At 36.3% G+C, this 17,718-nt stretch overlaps 2 protein-coding genes across 5 annotated transcripts in view; one reads left to right on the top strand and one right to left on the bottom strand.

Moving 5' to 3' along the window:
* Positions 1-17,718, top strand: part of ANO3 (anoctamin 3) — a 415,128-nt gene that overhangs the window by 342,392 nt on the left and 55,018 nt on the right. For all 3 annotated transcript variants that reach the window (XM_019456559.2, XM_019456561.2, XM_053899881.1), the window contains one exon: positions 1,503-1,563. In XM_019456559.2, coding sequence (XP_019312104.1) covers positions 1,503-1,563 — 61 coding nt within the window. The remainder of the gene's footprint in view (positions 1-1,502; positions 1,564-17,718) is intronic.
* Positions 822-14,959, bottom strand: MUC15 (mucin 15, cell surface associated). Of its 2 annotated transcripts, XM_019456562.2 has the most exons (5): positions 14,737-14,959; positions 11,565-12,557; positions 7,279-8,009; positions 5,081-5,230; positions 822-2,931 (listed from the first exon to the last, which is right to left on the bottom strand). In XM_019456562.2, the coding sequence occupies exons 2-5, from the start codon at positions 11,582-11,584 to the stop codon at positions 2,771-2,773; spliced, it is 1,062 nt and encodes a 353-aa protein (XP_019312107.2). In that variant the 5' UTR covers positions 11,585-12,557; positions 14,737-14,959; the 3' UTR covers positions 822-2,770. The 2 variants fall into 2 exon arrangements, with proteins under 2 accessions (XP_019312107.2, XP_019312108.2); XM_019456563.2 differs by lacking the exon at positions 11,565-12,557.

Here is a 17,718-nt window from a genome sequence, read left to right as displayed (position 1 = left end):
CAATTATTAAGCATGGCCTTTCATTTGCCACTTTTCTAAAAGGACTGCTCTTTCTGGAGCAGGAGAGAGCCATTATTCCTTAGTGACCTTTAAGTCCCCATGTGTAAAGTCTCTGTTCTAACACTCTAAGAGGCTGTTTCCTGCACTAAGTCTGTTATAAAGGAAAGCAGACAGCTGTTCAGCTGCTTGGCAACAGCAGGTGTCTCCATGGGATGCCTTTGGAAACAGAAACGCTGGATTCCCCCACTGGGTGTAATTTTATGAGCACTGTAGGAGAATTTCTTTATGGCCCCTTTCTCTCCTGTACATAATATATAGTGATGACTCTTGTGAAAACCAACTCACATAACATTTTTAGAACTCCCAAACCTCATCATAGAAGTTCAGGGCCATCCAGGACATCTTGCACCTACCCACAAACCTTCGAAAGGAGCACATGTGTTGTATAATGATATTTTCAGTAGCATTCTATCACAGGAAAACACACCCTACCTTTATCTGTTTTACATATTGTTTTGCAGAGTGTTCCAGATGTTACAATTAAAATACATATCAATATTGTTTTAATGCTCCCACTGACCAGTCTCTAGACTGTAGACAGACTGAGCAAAACAAACGCCATTCTATTCCCACTTCCCTTATAATAATGTTCTTTTGCCCTTATTTGGCCTTTCTCTCCTGTGAGGATAGTATCCCTCTTCTCCCTATAGTTTCTATAGTATTTATATGACTGTCAAATATATATTGCCGTGGCTATACTGTTTTAATATCCCTCACTATAAGTATAGTGAGGGCATTATGCAAATGAAAAGAAGCAAAGGTAAGTTGAATTTGCAATTTATTAAAATCAGTCTTTGCAACCATGAATATTGTATTCAGTAATACAATTTTTTGTTCTTTATAAAAATTCAGATAATGTCTGATTCAAAAACACTCGGACTATATCCTAAATCTTAAGTTATATATGAAACTTCTTTAAAAAAAAAAACAACTCATAGCCACTATTGGACCCATGGCACATTCTGAAAGATGTCAGAAAGTAGGGATAGCACTGTGATACTTTCCACTGAAAGTTCTGGCTCATAGGTGGAATTCTTCATTTTGCAACTTCCTCAGTCCTGGACGTTTTGCTGACAGGAAGTGCAGCTAGGTATGCCTCAACTGAAAAGCTAACTTTACCTTGACCATCTATGCCCCACAAATACTTCCTCAGGGTACTAGAGCCACTTCTAAGCAGAAATTGAAGGTGAAGTCCAAAGGGAAGAAAAGGAAAGAAAGAAGAAAAGGGGGGAGGGGAATGCTGATCCCTTACATCTCCCCAAAGAGAAAATCGTATGAAACAGTTTCAGGACCCATGAAAGGATCTCATATCTCATATTTACAAATCATAAAATAATGTGATTCCTTTTGGAAAAAAAATCATAGAATCTAAATGTAGATGGCAATCACTAGATTATTATAATCAATATGTGACTAATATTTTTGCTTTGTTTTCCATTAAGGTGACATATTTGTTTGATAATGGAGGAACGGTCTTCTTTGCTATTTTTATGGCAATATGGGGTAAGTAAGTTCTTCTGTTACTTAATTCCTGTTACTTAACTTCTGAGGCTACTGCTGTGTTTCTTCACACACACACATGTGCAGGCACACACATGTCCATTTAACAGTGAGACCTCTTGCTTTGTTTGCCCTCTTCACACATTCAGTGCTTCTTTGGGAATTTAACTATTGATCTAATCCTCTAGTCCCTAAAACCTCAACCTTCCTATACTAAGAAGTGTATTTTTCCTGCCGAAGGTAGGTGGTAATTAAGAACAAACTTTAGCATATGACTGAAAGATGTCATATGAATCCAAATGACACTTATTGTATTTCTGCTTGTAAAAGTGATGCTCAAAAATTTTTGTTTGTGTAATATTTCCATTCATCAATTTTTTAACCTTATACTTTATACACTTAGAGATACAGAATCTATCCCATATATGATCAAGCAATGATACCTAGTACATAATAAATCTTGCTCTTATTTAACATCTTAAAACTGTAAAAATTATGTACAAATATATGCTTTGGCTGACTTTTCCCCCCATGATTCTCATTGAGTCTTTAAAGCACCCAATTAATTGAGGCCTAAAATAAAACAGTTTAGAATTTCCCACTCTTTGAAGAGAAGTGATTCTTTTCCTGGTTAGGGTCAGTTTTCCAACCATGGCCCTGTTGAAGGCAATGTCATTGTCAACTTGGCAACTCAAGGGGCTTACCATGGATGTGCTGATATAGGAAAGCTAAATGTACTAGAGAACAATCTCTCACTCCTATTACTTTAATTTCCCAGGCACAGAAACTCTGTATACTCTTTCTTGTTTTAAGTCAAAATTAAAAATAAATTACTCTTCCATTGTTCCTTGAAGAGAGTGACAATCTTGATGTATGGCATTAGGAGTATAGGGTTAATTAAATTATCAGGCAGGGCAGTCATGGTGAAACTCTTTAGTTTCACCTGATTCCCACAAACGTTTCCTACTAACAACAAAATAGACCAAAATACAAATTAAGGTTACTCAGTAGATGATTCAGCACAGCCAAAAATGGTAAGAAAGGAAACCTTTCAGATTATCGTCTATGTTTCTGCTACTGGTCTCTTGCTTTTATGGTTCTCCTTGGCACAGGCCACATGACAGTGATCTTGCTTCAGCTTTTGGAGGATGGGTTTGTGAAAAGACTAGGATGTAGGCGATCATTTGCCATCAGAAGCCTTTCCTCTGTTTTATACCGAGGTACGAAGTTGAGGTATGTCATCCATAGGAATGCCGTCACGTGCATTTTCTCGGCCTGCTGGCATAGATGAATCATTCATAGTTGAGTTATAATAACTAGAGTTCCCAAAACTCGCATCATAAGGTTCCGGTGCATTGTCTAATCGCAGAACTAAAAAAGTAACCAAAAAATAATTATTTTATGGTAACAGTCTGGAGAATGCATGCTGAGGCATCTGCCAGACTATAGAAATTGTTCTAGATGAGTAGGTTAAGTACATCTGTTATATGGGCTTTTCAGACACTAGGTTTGAAATTTAAACGAGTGCATATTTTTCAATACACATTTCTTTCCAAGACTAAGAGAACAGTTTAACTTGTAAAATAATTTTGCTGCCAATGGACCAAAAATAAAGGAAATAAAGGAGAAATCACAACAAAAGGAGAGCAATACTTTTCATGAAGAAGTATAGACATATGTCTCATTGATTTTTGAATCTTGTGAATTTAAAGCATTGTCAACATGTTCAGAATTTTTGTTTCTGGTGCAAAAAATAATTTTTAAAAAGTGAAGAGCATTAATTTTAAATCAGAGTCATGATTTTACTAAGTGTCTCAGCATTTTTATGGTTGAGCCAGGGAAGATAGAGACAGAAGAAAACTATCTGTAAAAGCTTATGTTTCTTTATGATAGATTCTAGTTATCATGCACTTGACGATTCTGATTAACGTTATAAGAGATTATTTTTTACTTTTTTAACAAATAGCCAATTATTACTATCTTAATGATCTTGAGTTTATTTTCAAAGAGAACTTGGCATGTACTAGGTACCTTTAAACATTAAAGCAGTGACTAATTTCTAATTAGATTAGTGATCTAATTATTCATTTAGGTAGTCTCATATTCTAGCTATTCTTTAAGCCATCTGTTTACCAACTGGGTTCCTGGTAACCTGGGGGAGCTGTCTTGAAAGAGTAAAACTGGTGATATGATTGAGTTATTCCCCTCTGCCTCAATCACATCTTAAATTGTATCAGTTTGATAGACTGAGCTTTTGCTTCTGATAACAGAGAAAGAAAAGATTCTGGTGTTAAGAAAAAAAAAAAGTTGGATACCCCTGTTTTTGAAATCCTATCCTTTAATTTGGAAAAGTGCCACTTTTTATTTTATATGGATTGCTGGAAACCCCCAGAATAGAATTAAGTTAAATTTTCAATTAACAGATTTGGTTCTGAAGATGAACAATATGTCAGTCGTGATCTGAACTTATTAAAATCAAAAGACTTTCTCAACAGGATGTACCAGGGGCATTTAACTAGTTTTTTGTTTTTGTTTTTGTTTTTGTTTTTATCATGGCAAGCATCCCTTATGTAAACCAGAAAACATATTTTTTTCCTGTAGTATTAAAAAAATGAATCAATCACTTGAAGTTATTTCATTTCTATTCTAATTAGTATTATTGCATTAAGAACAAATTCAGTGCTTTATTCTTAGCAGATAAATTTCTTTTTCATAGATGCTATGGTTGGTCTTTGCTATCACATGAGTGAAAAATTCCTGAATTACTGTGACTTTATGTACCCAAATATACAACTCTTCATAGATTCTGTTTTAGAGACTTATTAAAATAATTGATTGAGGGCAACTGTATCTGTGTAAACTTTAGAAGAACTCCAAATTAGAATAAGTCATTGTTCAGGCGCACCTGGGTGGCTCAGTCTATTGAGTGTCTGACTCCTGGATTTCCACTTAGGTCATGGGATCAAGCCTTGTATCAGGCTCTTTGCTGAGTGTGGAGCCTGCTTGAGATTCTCTCTCTCTTTCTTTCTCTGTCTCTCTCCTCCTCAGTCCTCCCCACCCACCAACCTCTCTAAAAAATAAATAAATAAAAACAATAAGTCATTGTTCAAATTCCTGCTGCTAAGAGATCCAACATGACAAAGAATGGCTTTGCAGTTATTGCTAACAACACTGGCCATTTTTTCCTTAATAGCATGCCATTATCTTCCAATTTTATAGACATGTTTCAGGTTCTGGGATTTGGTTTATTTAAAAGTAATTGTGATGCAATGAACCACAGTTCCAAATGGTTTCCAAATTATTTTGGAATTTATTTATTATAATTATTTATATTATTATTTATTATAATTCCATAATTATTTTGGTTATGGTCTTTGAGAAACAGAGAGAGATCATAATAAATCTTTGGTCTGTTTTTGTCATATGAATCTCTGAATCCCTTCTAGGTAAGGTAGTGAACATTATCATCCCCTTTTAATTAAAACCACTGTATGTAGTGAAGTTCTAAAAGTTGTTTTACCTGGTTCGTTTCTGTCATCATAAAGTCGGCGATGGGAAAATGAATCTGTTTTCCTTTTTCCGCACAGCAAGTAGCCAACAAGACTAAGTAATGAAGCACCCAGAATAGCACCTAAAATGGCCCCAAATACTACTCCTGTATTTTTATTCTCTAGAGAACAAAGAAAAAATAATTAACAGATAAAGAAATAGAAAATAAATTTTCAAAGAAGAGAAATATATACATGTGGACTTTATAACAAAGACTGTTAAAACTCTCTCTCTCTCTCTCTCTCTCTCTCTCTCTCTCTCTCTATATATATATATATATATATATATATATATTTAATTAGATAATGGTGATGTGTGTGTGTGTATATTTTATGGAATACTGAGTATTTGGGGTATATTGGCAAATATACCTCCCGATAAAACCACACTTCAAATTTTGAATTACCTTGAAATACTTCTTAGTTTTATAACTGTCTTTCTTTCCTTTATAAACAACAATAGTACTGAAATGCCATGTGTATGCTCCATTAAGATCTGATTTCTCTATGGACTGCCATATTAAGTTTTTAATCAATTCTGAATCTCTAATGAACTTTAATGATGAAATGAACTTTGAGCTTGTTTCTATAATAATTGAAAAATAAAAAGCTAATGGGAATAAGTGGGTAATAGAAAATGAATCCACAAAACCCTAACAGAAAAGGCATTATAAGGAAAAAAGCAGTGTATCCTGATACAGGATATTTCCAGATACAACAAACAGATCATAAGCAAGATGTTTTCAATGTCTTGCATATTGAGAACAGATGTGTAGGTCTGGGGGTTCAAAATTTTACTCAATCATCCCTTTCACCAAGTACCCTATCTTAAACTAAGTTACCAATAAACTATGTAATGCTCCCTGAACTCATATTTAGTATATTGTATTTTCAGTTTTAAAAAAAATTTATTAAGTGGATAAAATTAATTAGTTTTATTTATTAAGGGGTCTTATAAAGTCTGTAATTCTATATTAAAGCCCACTTATAAAAAAATTACCTATACATTGGAAGCTTTAGAGCAAAATTATTAATAAAATAAAAGTAAAGCAAAGTTAAGTAATTTTCTTTTGATTAAAGAGTAAAGGTAGGCATAAGTACTCAGCATTCTCAGTATATATATTGAGTGTAGACAGACAAAAGAGAGAATATTTATTAAAAATCTTTCTGATGTAATATCAGAGGGGATACGAATAAGAGTATGTGTTAAAATTATAGCTAAAATGAATATATATGTACACAATGTATTAGTTGCAGTGCTATTTTAAAGCCTAGATTTCAGAATTTAAAACTTTTCCTGTAAGCTAACAACTTTCAAGTAGGAATGTGTATGTGTGATTTTTTGTTTACATCATTAATATAATCTAGAAACAAGTTGTATTGGAAATCATTGAATTCATGGGGGAAAAAGTATTGTTTAAAAATTTCAGGAAAATAAACACTTGGTTAGACCTGAAAAAATAAAAGATTATGTATTTTTATTAAATATTAGATAACGTTTTAAAGCTTTACGTTTTAAAGCTTGGCATAATCCCTAAATGAATTATTAAAATGTTCCCATGAAACAATTTTCTTGTGACACTCACAGCTGTATTCAATTTTGATGGTGTTCATTAGGTACCAACTTAAAAATTCAGGAGGATCTTCTTTGGTTGAGTTTATTTACATGTAAAATATATATCAGTGTTCTTTTTTCCTGTGATTGTTCTGTGGTATCAGATAATTTATAAATTCATTTATTTCAATTTTCACATACGTATGTTTTTAAAGTTCAGTTGTATATTATTCCTAAAAGCATGGGAAATTTCAGGTAGCTTTCTAAGATACAGTGAAAACTGTTACCTAGCATCTCAAAACTGTACCACTACCTCAGTCTCTATTCCTTTTCAACCTAACCTCCTTTTAAATTTGTCCCACTGTCTCCTTACATTTCCATACAACAGTGACTAGTGCATGCTGACTTAAGTCCTAAAATCCCTTCACTATTTCCAACAAATATCATGGTCACCCCCTCAAAGTGAGAACCATGTCTGCTATTGCGGACTTCCTGGTTTTTTGTTTGTTTGTTTGTTTGTTTTTTTAATATGGCACATTCCTGAGATATAATCTACATGACTTAGTTCGAGATTCAATTTCACACAAAAAGAAAGTTAAATCCATTTATATTTACCTTCTTGGGGGTCTGATGTGTTTGAGAAGAGTTTCGAATTATTGGTAAACTTTAAGGTGGGCCGTAGAGTGGTTGTTTCTCGATAAGGAGTAAACCCTACGAAGCTATCACTGGTTGTGGTGAGCCATTCATCTGGTTCCGTTATCATGGGGGACGCAGACGTGGTGTTTGGTGCTGCAGGAAGGATGCTAATTGAAATGGAACTGTTGTCAGGAGTTTTCATGGTATCACTGGCTGAAGACCAAGTGAACTTTTCTGAAGATAGAGCAGATGTAGCATCGGGAGGTGCCGAGACAGGCTGAGGATTTTCGTCTGCTATAGATGAGTTCTGAGGCAATTTAGAAACAAAGCCTTGGATCGAGGGAGGATTTGTGGGAAGCGTAGGCGTGGATCTTGGATTCCCAGAAAAGTTGTTTGTCGATGAATTGCCAAAGACCTCTGTTGTTCCATGGTTTTTATTTGATGGATCCCAAAGAGAGGAATTACTTGTCTTGGGATTGGAGGTTTCTCTATTTTCTTTATCTGAGCTTAAATTTGCATCACTTTCCAAAGGAACAGATGCATTTTGCATCGCTTTTAAGCCTGCTGCAATGCTTTGTGTTGTGTTTATTTCTGGACCTTCTTCCCCAAGGCTTTCAATTAGTAGTAAACTAAACATTTTTGAAATCAACAGAATTTTGGCTGAGGTCAACATTGTAGCCTTTTTTGGTACTGGTGTAATTAAGGGGAATCTGAAAGAAAAAAAGAACAAGCATCTGAATTATTCAACAAAATAGCAAATTTTTAAAAATGGATCTACATTTTTAAAGTGATGAGGATTGAGACACCTGGGTGGCTCAGTAGGTTAAGCATCATACTCTGGATTTCCGCTGAGATCATGACCTCACAGTTTGTGAATTCGAGCCCTGGGGCTCTGTGCTGATACAGAGCCTGCATCTGATTCTCTTTCTCCCTCTCTCTCTCTCTCTCTCTCTCTGTCTCAAAAATAAATAAACTTTTTAAAATTTTTAAAAATGTTTTTATTTATTTTTTGAGAGGGACAGAGTGCGAGTGGGGGAGGGGCAGAGAAAGTGCCAGACACAGAATACAAAGCAGGCTCCAGGCTCTGCCCCAGCTGTCAGAACAGAGCCTGTCGAAGGGCCTTGAACTCAAGAATGGTGAGATCGTGACCCGAGCCAAAGTCAGATGCTTCTCCAGCTGAACCACCCAGGTGCCCCCCAAAAATCTTTTTAAGTGATAAGGATCTAGATACGTAACACTAAATTGATAATACCATACTCTTTGTTCTTAAAGTTTATTTTGTTTGGATTATGTACTAAAACTAGAGTGAGTTCTATATTCTGTATAATATTTCTTTCTTCTTTCTTCTAAGGAAGTGCCATGCCAAAACTTTGTCAAGCCATACACCACTATTCCACTATTTGAAAGATCATTTAGCTTGGGACAAGTTGAAATATATGTATGAACTATGAACATATACATAGAGTTCATATGTATATGGAATATTATAAATAGATTGCTAAGTAAAGCATTGTAAATATGGGACATGTAGAGCTGGCTGATTTGTTTAACCTATTTAAGAAAATATGTTCTTTATAAAGATGTAACTTGGAATATTTATGATGAAAATGATGTTGCTGATTGTACTGTAAACATACCACTTTCAAGTGAATCAGTCAGAAAATCCACTTGAAAATATTTCACTAGCACCTAATCTGAATTATTTGAATTTGAAATTAACATCCCTTTTTTGACAATACTTTTCACTTCATGATGCCCTTCTTCCTATGAATCCCAAATTAGGGAAATTCAGAAAGACTTTTAGATTTTAGGATATTTTTTCCTTGTATCCCCTTACTGTGTAAATGAAGAATCTGGCTGGGAGCATGTGTGGAAAAATGACGGTGCCAGATAGTAGCAGAGTTGGGGGTTGAAACCCTTGTACAGTTCTCTTATCCAGGCATAATCTTCTGCCTCTGAAGTGTGGAAATGCCATAGTTCACAGATAGCAGGATATAGGGACAAGGTTTTAAAATTAGATTTATATTAAAATTCTGACTTGCATTATGGATAACCTGTGAAAAATAATCACATAATAAGCATCATCATAATAATCATATTGACCTCGCAATGGTGTTCTGAAGAGTGAAGATTTAAGTACAAGTACCTTAAACAATACCTGACCTAAAGTAAGTAGCTAATAGACATTAACTTCTATTTTTTTATTATTAGAATATAATTTCTGTGTCTTACATTTCAAAGGGTTTGCAATTTCATCTTACTTGATCCTCACAATGATCCCTGGAGACCAAAAAAATTATGCTTGTAATATCTTCATTTTGCACAGGAAGAAACTGAGGTTCAGAGTGGCTAGTAATGAAAACTAGTGAATGGAAGAGTAGCACTGAAATCCAAGACTACTGACTCCAACCTAATTAGATGCTAAAATTTGAAAGATCGTTAATATTAAAATATTCTTTTAAAAACATTAGGCTATTCCTCCTCAAACGATAGAGTCTGAAAACTGATATCCTGCTCTTTGAATTGTATCTTAGAGCTTATTTTTCACTAACAGCATCCAGGGTAGGGAGGTGCAACTGCTATTTTTAAGGTCCAGTATTACCTACCTGCCTTTTTTTGTTATTTTAAGGCTTATTTATTTATTTGAGAAAGTGTGTGTGTGTGTGTGTGTGTGTGTGTGTGTGCGCGTGCGCACGCGCATGGGGGAGGGGCAGAGAGAAAGGGAGAGAGAGAATCCCAAAAAGGCTCCACTTTGTCAGCACCTAGCTGGACACGGGGCTCGATCTGATGAACCATGAGATCATGACCTTAGCCGAAATCAAGAGTCAGATGCTTAACCAACTGAGCCACCCAGGCTCCCCACCTGCCATTTCTTAAGAGCGCTTCCAGAAATTTTTGTAATTATTTTCAACCTTAATAATTTTTTATTAGGGTTTGAGGAGCCTCAATGTACTCCCTCTGATTTTCTTTTAAGTGCCCTCTCCCTGATTAATAGTACCTTACATAGTGGTACAATTTAAGTATATTTATACTACATCCTGATATATATATTTTTTCAAAAGCTTTTAGTAATTAGTTCATACCTGTGGATTTCTAAGGCTTTACAAATATATGCCATATCTTATGCTTATCACTTAAAAAAATTCTACTTAAAAACCTAGGCAGACAGGCAGACAAGAATATTCATAGGAGCATTATTTATAAATGTCTCCAGCCTAAACATCCATCAGTAACAGATCAGATAGTAAATTGTGAAATATTCATACATGAAAATTAACAAACTAGAGCCATGTACAACAGAGGTGATTATGACAAATGTAATGCAGAGCTCACAATGCCAGTTGTAGTGTGTGATTTCGTGTATGTAAAATTCAAAAACAAGTAAAAACTGTCAAAAGTTTTTAAAAGAATGTTAAAAGTCAGGAATGTGGTTACTTGTGGGAAGGAAAGAGACAGTACTGATTAGGTAGCCATGGAAGGGACTTCTGAATGCTTGTGATACTGTCTCTTAACCTGGTAGGGATTACCTAGGTGTTTATATTTGTGATACTGTTTGTTTATATTTTTCACATTTCTGTGATAGCCAAGAAAATGGGTATAGGTCCTAAAAATGTTAACATAATTGGAAAACATATTACTGTTATGCATTTATTAAGTCAGATGCTTCACATGTTTTCTCATTTAATTCTTACCCAAACCAATCAAACATACAATGAGGAAAGGATTGTCAATCCTGTTTTACACATAATTAAATGGGGCATTAAAAATGTAAGTAATTGTGACCAAGACCACAGAGCTAATGACTGAGAGATAAGGTTAGGACTCAAACCTCAGTATTAAAGCTAGTAATCACTCAACTGCATAAAAGAAGTTACAAAGGAATATAGAAACTGGTTTCAAAAGGATCTAGAATTCAGCTGCTTTTTAGAAAGTTTTTCCCACCAATATATTTTTAGCACCGCTTCTCCAAATTGTATTATTTTACCCAAAGTAGTTTATAATACCATGACTGTAAACACTAGAAAACGAGGGCCTTCTACCTTAAGTACCTCTCAAACACACTAAATACACTTTTATCCCAATTTAAGAAAATGCCAGCAATCGTCTCTATGGTTCTGGGTGAACACCTTTAGCATATAGTTTACAAATTAACAAAACACAAGTTCTTATCCCCAGGACCTTTAGTTTTCACCAACACATTATTAAATGGATGCTCCACCTGGCACATTTAAAATACAATTCAGTTTAGTTTTAGAAATACTTACATGTATCTTTTCAGAAACATCCTTCTGTGAACTCTGCCAGGTTCATAGCAAACATTATAACCTTTCTCATTATCTAATTCCAGTGGTCTGATTTCTTTACGAATTATACTTAGCCACCCATTGTGTCATTACTATACATTTTGACTTGCTTTCCCTACATCTAGGCTTTCTGGTTATTTTTTCATCCTAATGAAGTGGTGGTCAGAGGGGAAAAAACAGCCCTTAGCTGTTCTAATTTTCTCATGTTACATGAGGAATGAGCTTTCACTCCCTTCCCGTAATGAGAATCCACGTATCAAGAGTCAGCAAAGTGAGTTTTGTTGTTCCTGACTCACTTTGTAACATTGAACCACCAAGGGGATCTCTCTACCCTTTACCCAGCTTTTGACTGTAACTTGAAAACCTAAGGTATCAATACCCCAAATGAGCCAAGGCTTCTGTTACTGCCTATAATTTATCTCGAGGGAAAAGAAAGAGAAGAGAGAGACGATGTATGTCGTGAATACTATTTACAGTTTATTCCAGTTATGGGTAAGGCTTTCGCCAGAATCAGTTTATTCCTGTTGTCCCAGCCTGAAGCAGAGGACACTTCACTTCTGCTCCTTGTTTTCCAAGAGAAACAGTTTACACCTCTCACTCAGGTCCCTTCATCTTAAAGGGATAGAAGTAGGCAGGAATAGAAACCATCAGCTCTTCAGAATCCCAGGCCTGGGTTTTTGCTGGAGAAAAGACTAGGAAATGTCGGTTAAGTTCGACCCCATTCTGACTTAAACCAGACACACTGTAAGCAGCAAAATCTAAAGGAGGTGATACAGGCGCTCTGAAGGGCAGTAAAAGGAATCTGTGCTCTTTTTCTTTGCACTTTTTTCTCAGCCTCTCTCCATCTGTAGAGTTTAAATATTTAAACTGTGCTGTGTCCTTGTTATGTGAAGTTATGCTGGATGATGGTTGGTGTGCTCATGTGTGCCCAAGTTCATCTGTCAACCAGGTGCCCTGTGGAGGCAGACAGAGATGGGACGACAGAAAATACAATCGTAGAGCAAGAGCAAATCGGGAGAACCAGGTAGCATCATTCCCCCTCCCGGTCTTTGTCCCTTCTTGCCCCTAGGTGGGAACTCAGGAGAGGAATTTGGAGACTGTATAACACAAGAACTGAGCTAAGACCATTACAAACTTGAAAAACCTCTAAGACTAGAATTATTATACAGGGAAGAGAAAAAGAGAGGAGGATTTCCTTCCACTCTGTGATACTTGAAACACAGATTCTAAACCTGTCTGTATATATTGAACTATTTTTATCGTTTCTGGTAGTTAACAAATTTTAAAATATGCTTTCAGAGAGTATGAGCTTCACTTTTTAAAAAATAATTATGGTACGTGGAGAAAATGAACACAGTTTTCTCCCCTGTTTTTTGGTGTTGGCACTAGAAAGTGGTTTCACATTTGAATTTTGTATGTGGAGGGCTGCAGAGGTGGTGGGAGAAAATGGCAACCATGTCCATTGAGGGAAACAAATTCACACTGTCTGTGCATAATTTTGCTTCCCCTTAAATGCATAAAGTCATTATTCTGCCCAGTCTTCCTGTTGTAACTGAGTCATACCCATTTTATACCAAGCTTTAAAAATAAGGAGGTACCCTGCGAGGTCCACCTACGCAAGGGAAGAGAAATGCTAGTTACTCTAAACTCAGTCAAAATCCAACTGTTAAAGGACAGTGTTAGTTCAGGTACACGAAGGGGATAATAGAAAACCTGGATTCTGCTGTGAAATAACTAAACAATACTTAGACTGTGCTTCTTCTCTCTCGGTTGCTTTTGCTTGTTTCTTATTATAGATCTCAGGCTACAGATTAAGACAGATGGGTTTTGTTTGTCTTTGTCCTAGGAAATTCAGTCTGACATGCAGCCAATAACCCAGGCAGACCCTGAGTGTTACTCTTGAGTGGCCTTTACAATCTTCAACAGTATTTGCCGTTCCTAAATGAAAGCCACAATAAATGAGGACCTAATGAACTATGCTCCTAGAAATGCCTCTTTTATAAAAGGGTTTTGAGAAGTCTTAGTAGCCAGAACGGAGGATTGTACCTGAGGACCTTAGGGCGTATCATTTACTTTTATTTGATTTAAAAAGAAAAGAAAAACATGACTTTTCCTTTAGGAAAAACAAAATTCAAGTTTGTGAACATAATTCTAATTAAAAGACTGGGGTATGCGTAAATCCAGGAAAAATATTTAGGTCACGATCCCAGCTCACGTGAGCATTCTTAGTCATAAACTTCAGTGCTGAAATAAATAATTAGGTGGAAGAGTATCAATCTTAGAAAGAAAGACTGTCTCCAAAAGAAATATTCTGGACCCCAATTCCCAAGCTTGGGGTTTTCAGCCTTCTGTTACATTTCACTGTCTGTAGAAAATGCCTCAGTAGATCAAATAGAAAGGGCTAAGCAGTAAATAAGCATCCCTTTAATTAAAGGAGCCTTTTACACAACCACAAACTGAAAATAATTTTAAGGAACTTTATCCACACCTTCATTCCATAAGATGTGTTCTGAAGCAACTGACTTAACAACGTTTTAGGTATACAGTGACTGCCGGCCGTAAGCACATAGCATGTTAAGTGAAATAGTTTACATACACAACGTTTTGCCATTTTTTTTGATTAATAAAATCCTTGGAAAGATATACAGAAGCCTGTAATTCAAAGATTGTTCTTCAAAACCTGTCTTATTCTAGTACTTTAGTAAGAACCTTAAAGCCAAAATGCATAATTAAAATCTAAGTAATCAGTTTACATTCTTGCCATTTCCACTTTAGACATGTTGAAACTTTTACTAAGATCTGATTTAAGGAAACTCTCCCTTGTATTCATGTACATTTTAAGTGAGGTTTTTATTTAACTCTCCAGCTGGTTCATCATGTAGCAAATTTGGCAGTAATTGGAAAAACTAAGTCACTTGGTGCAAATGCTCATTTGGAAGGTGATTACTTAACAAAACAACTACCTGTTTTTTCAAGAATCTCCGTAACTACTTGCCAGAGTGGCAAAAGTTGAGCCTGCTTTGATTCTCTTTGGTAAATAAATGAGGGGGGGCGGGGAAGCAAAGGGAAAAAGTAAGGGAGAGAGAGAGAAAGAAAGAGAGACAGAATCCCAGGCAACCCAGCACACCCTTACCTTCAGGTTTTGGAGGTATTTACAAACAGGAACTAAAATATCACAGACAGCTGTCCTGGCTGCAACGCGTCTGCCGAGGATTAGAGAAAGCAGAGGGGTGAAGTATGACAATGTCCCACTGGGCAGGAGGGTGTCAGAAACAAAATTTGGTGGAGCTGGCCCAATCTTGCTTGTGTAATAGAGCACCCAAGAACCTGACTGACCTGCTTCTCAGCTGTCAGCATGAAGATATCACCTCATTCAGGCCTTAAAAAAAAAAAAAAAAAAAAAGCCCAACCCTCCAGCTTTCATAGGTTGGTCCATTTTGACTTTGAGGCAGGCTGGGTCTCTTGAGCGGTGGCAAACCAGGGGTCATCTGTTTCCTGCCCCAAATGAAAAAAAAAAAAAAAAAAGGGAGAAAGACTTTGGTAATGTCCCTTGGTGTATCAGGAATTTCTGGCACATGCTGGCTTCCCCCTTTGCAGGTGAAGACACCAAAATGACTCATGGCCCGCACCTGTTGCTTTGTGCAAGTCCTATGATGTTTTCTTAGATCATAAACAAACCTGTCTTTCTCATAGTAGGGTACCAAACACCTGAATGGAGAAAACATGGTGCGAGCAGTAGTGAGGGGCCTCATGTGCAGGGCACCAGTCGGTCACTTAACACAAAGTGAAAGAATGTGTATTGGCATCCTTGAGAAAGCTGTGAAGCATTCGGTTAGAAATAACCACCGGGACTGAAATGGGCTTTCTTGCTGACTTTAGGAGTTTGGGGAGAATGGCCACACAATCCTGAGTAATCCTGAGAGCCTTCACGTTTAAGTAGTTTCCATCCTGTGTTCTCTTTGCTTTTACTCTCAATTTAGGAGCTGAAGAGTTTCAGAAGTGCCCGGGCAATGTTTGATTAAATACGGGAGTTGAATAACAACCTGGCATGCTTCCTTCACTTCCTTCCACGGCTTATGAAAGGGAGCCGAGTGAAACTGTAGTTTCTGGGATATTCTGCACACCAGTATTTGGGGGCCAGCGCCAAGGCCCGTTGAGCTCAGTATGCCTAAGTTTCATGCTTAGTTTCTGTTGTTCAAGGAGATAGGTTTCCAACTGCTGAGAGAGAAAATGAAACTTTAGCTGGAGTACAGGAGCTTCAAATTGAATGCAAAGAATCTACCCAGTTAATTGGCCCGGGAGAGAACAAGGTAACGCTATAGTTTTAAATTTTCTGAAGCCCAAAGGCCCCTTCAGAGTTTCATTAGGAATTAAGCCAACCCCTAAAAAACATTCCCTCAAAAGATATTTAAGCTGTGTCTGCACTGGTATGAAGAAAAGCAAGTTAAATTAAATCAAGCAACTGGTTACTGAGCAATAGCTTAATAGAATTCATTTGGTTATTTTCAGATTAGTCAGTTACTAGGAAAAAATCCAACTGAAAAAATATTTTATGTCTATTGAGAGAACTGAACATGATTTGGCAGGATTGGGTGTGCCATACCCGTAGGGATTTTCCTAGATATGTATATGAATATCATTACCACTTTCTGACTTGACCATAGTAATTATGGCCTATACCAGGCATGGAAATTATAAGGTACTTCTGCTATACCTGTCTGCTTTCACTGTGTAAGAGTCAAAGTCATCTCCCATGACCCTCTTTTCTGGAGACTCTACCTATGGCCTCAGAATCCTCTTCATCACTGCTCTCCTGACAGCCATCACCAATTGATTAAAATGACCCCGGATGTAAACCCTATTTACCCTTCCTGTCATGAGCACATCTGGAAGTAAAGTCATAACATAAAAATAATGCATATATTTAACACCTCAGTGGTTACTTAGCTCACTTGGTTGTGATCAGAAATCTTTGTGAAATCACCTGAGTTGGAGTTAAAATGTAATTTCTTGCCAAACAAACAAGTCTCCATGAGATACATTTCCAGGTATACACCATGTTCTAGGTAAGACCAATCCCATTTGGCCCTCGTTTCTCCAGAGGGACTCAACAGCCGTAAGAGACAATTAGCTGGCACTTTTATTAGCCAAGCCAGCTGAGATGACACATTGTGTGATGCCCTACCTATTTTTTTTTGTACTAACCTACTATGGTACCTTTCATCTGGCACTCTCCAATTGCTTCCCACCCATTAGGTCTCGTAATATATACTGGAAGAAGCAAACCTTTGTTTGTCTGAAATGGTAGAACTGATAACAAGTGGAGTTTCTAGAACACAAAGTTACATTATTGTCACCGATGGGTCGGAAAATGGAACCAGAATGTAGCTTGGGACCATGCCTCAAATAAAATTAAAAGATTGCTCTGAATCCAAAATATAAAAAAGATATTTTATTTGTATAAAAAAGATATATACAAATCCTATAGCATCACATGCCTGATGCTGATGTCACACAAAGGAAATTTTTTGCAATAGATCATTAATAGCAGGTTCTGAGTTTGAAACAAGATATAAATTGAATTTATGTTTTGTCTCTCCCTAGGGGCATGGGCACTTTAAGAAAAAGAAATACTTGAATAATAATTAAACAAGCAGCATCATGGTTATATTATTTGAGGATAATTTAATGATATTCTTCAGAGATACAATGGAAATTGATGACTGGGAAATTCCTTATGGTTGATAACACTAACAATTGTTTAATATAAGCTTATTTTTTTTCCTGAGTCATATGGCATTATAATATGATCTTCTTCATTTAACTGTATCTTTATGGAAAGATTAAGTGCTCCATTTTGTTGCTAAGGACATTCTACAACAATGTCCTTTGTTAAGTAGAAGTTGTGACATAGCATATACATATATGCAGGTGTACATACTTGTATGCATACAAGTATGCATACTTACATAAACCGGGAGCTAGGGAAGGTTGTAAACACCTGATTTAAGAAAACCCTAATAAATCGGGGCGCCTCTCCCCTGCCAGTAACATCAAAGGGAAAAAAAGCCAGAAAGAGAGTGGGGGGTATTGCTAAAAGATGATGGAAACAATT

The sequence above is a fragment of the Panthera pardus genome, unplaced genomic scaffold, assembly GCF_024362965.1.
Source record: "Panthera pardus isolate Hobbes unplaced genomic scaffold, ASM2436296v1 HiC_scaffold_12, whole genome shotgun sequence".
In the NCBI taxonomy this organism is placed as follows: domain Eukaryota; kingdom Metazoa; phylum Chordata; class Mammalia; order Carnivora; family Felidae; genus Panthera; species Panthera pardus.
This window is presented reverse-complemented; position numbering and strand designations above follow the sequence as displayed.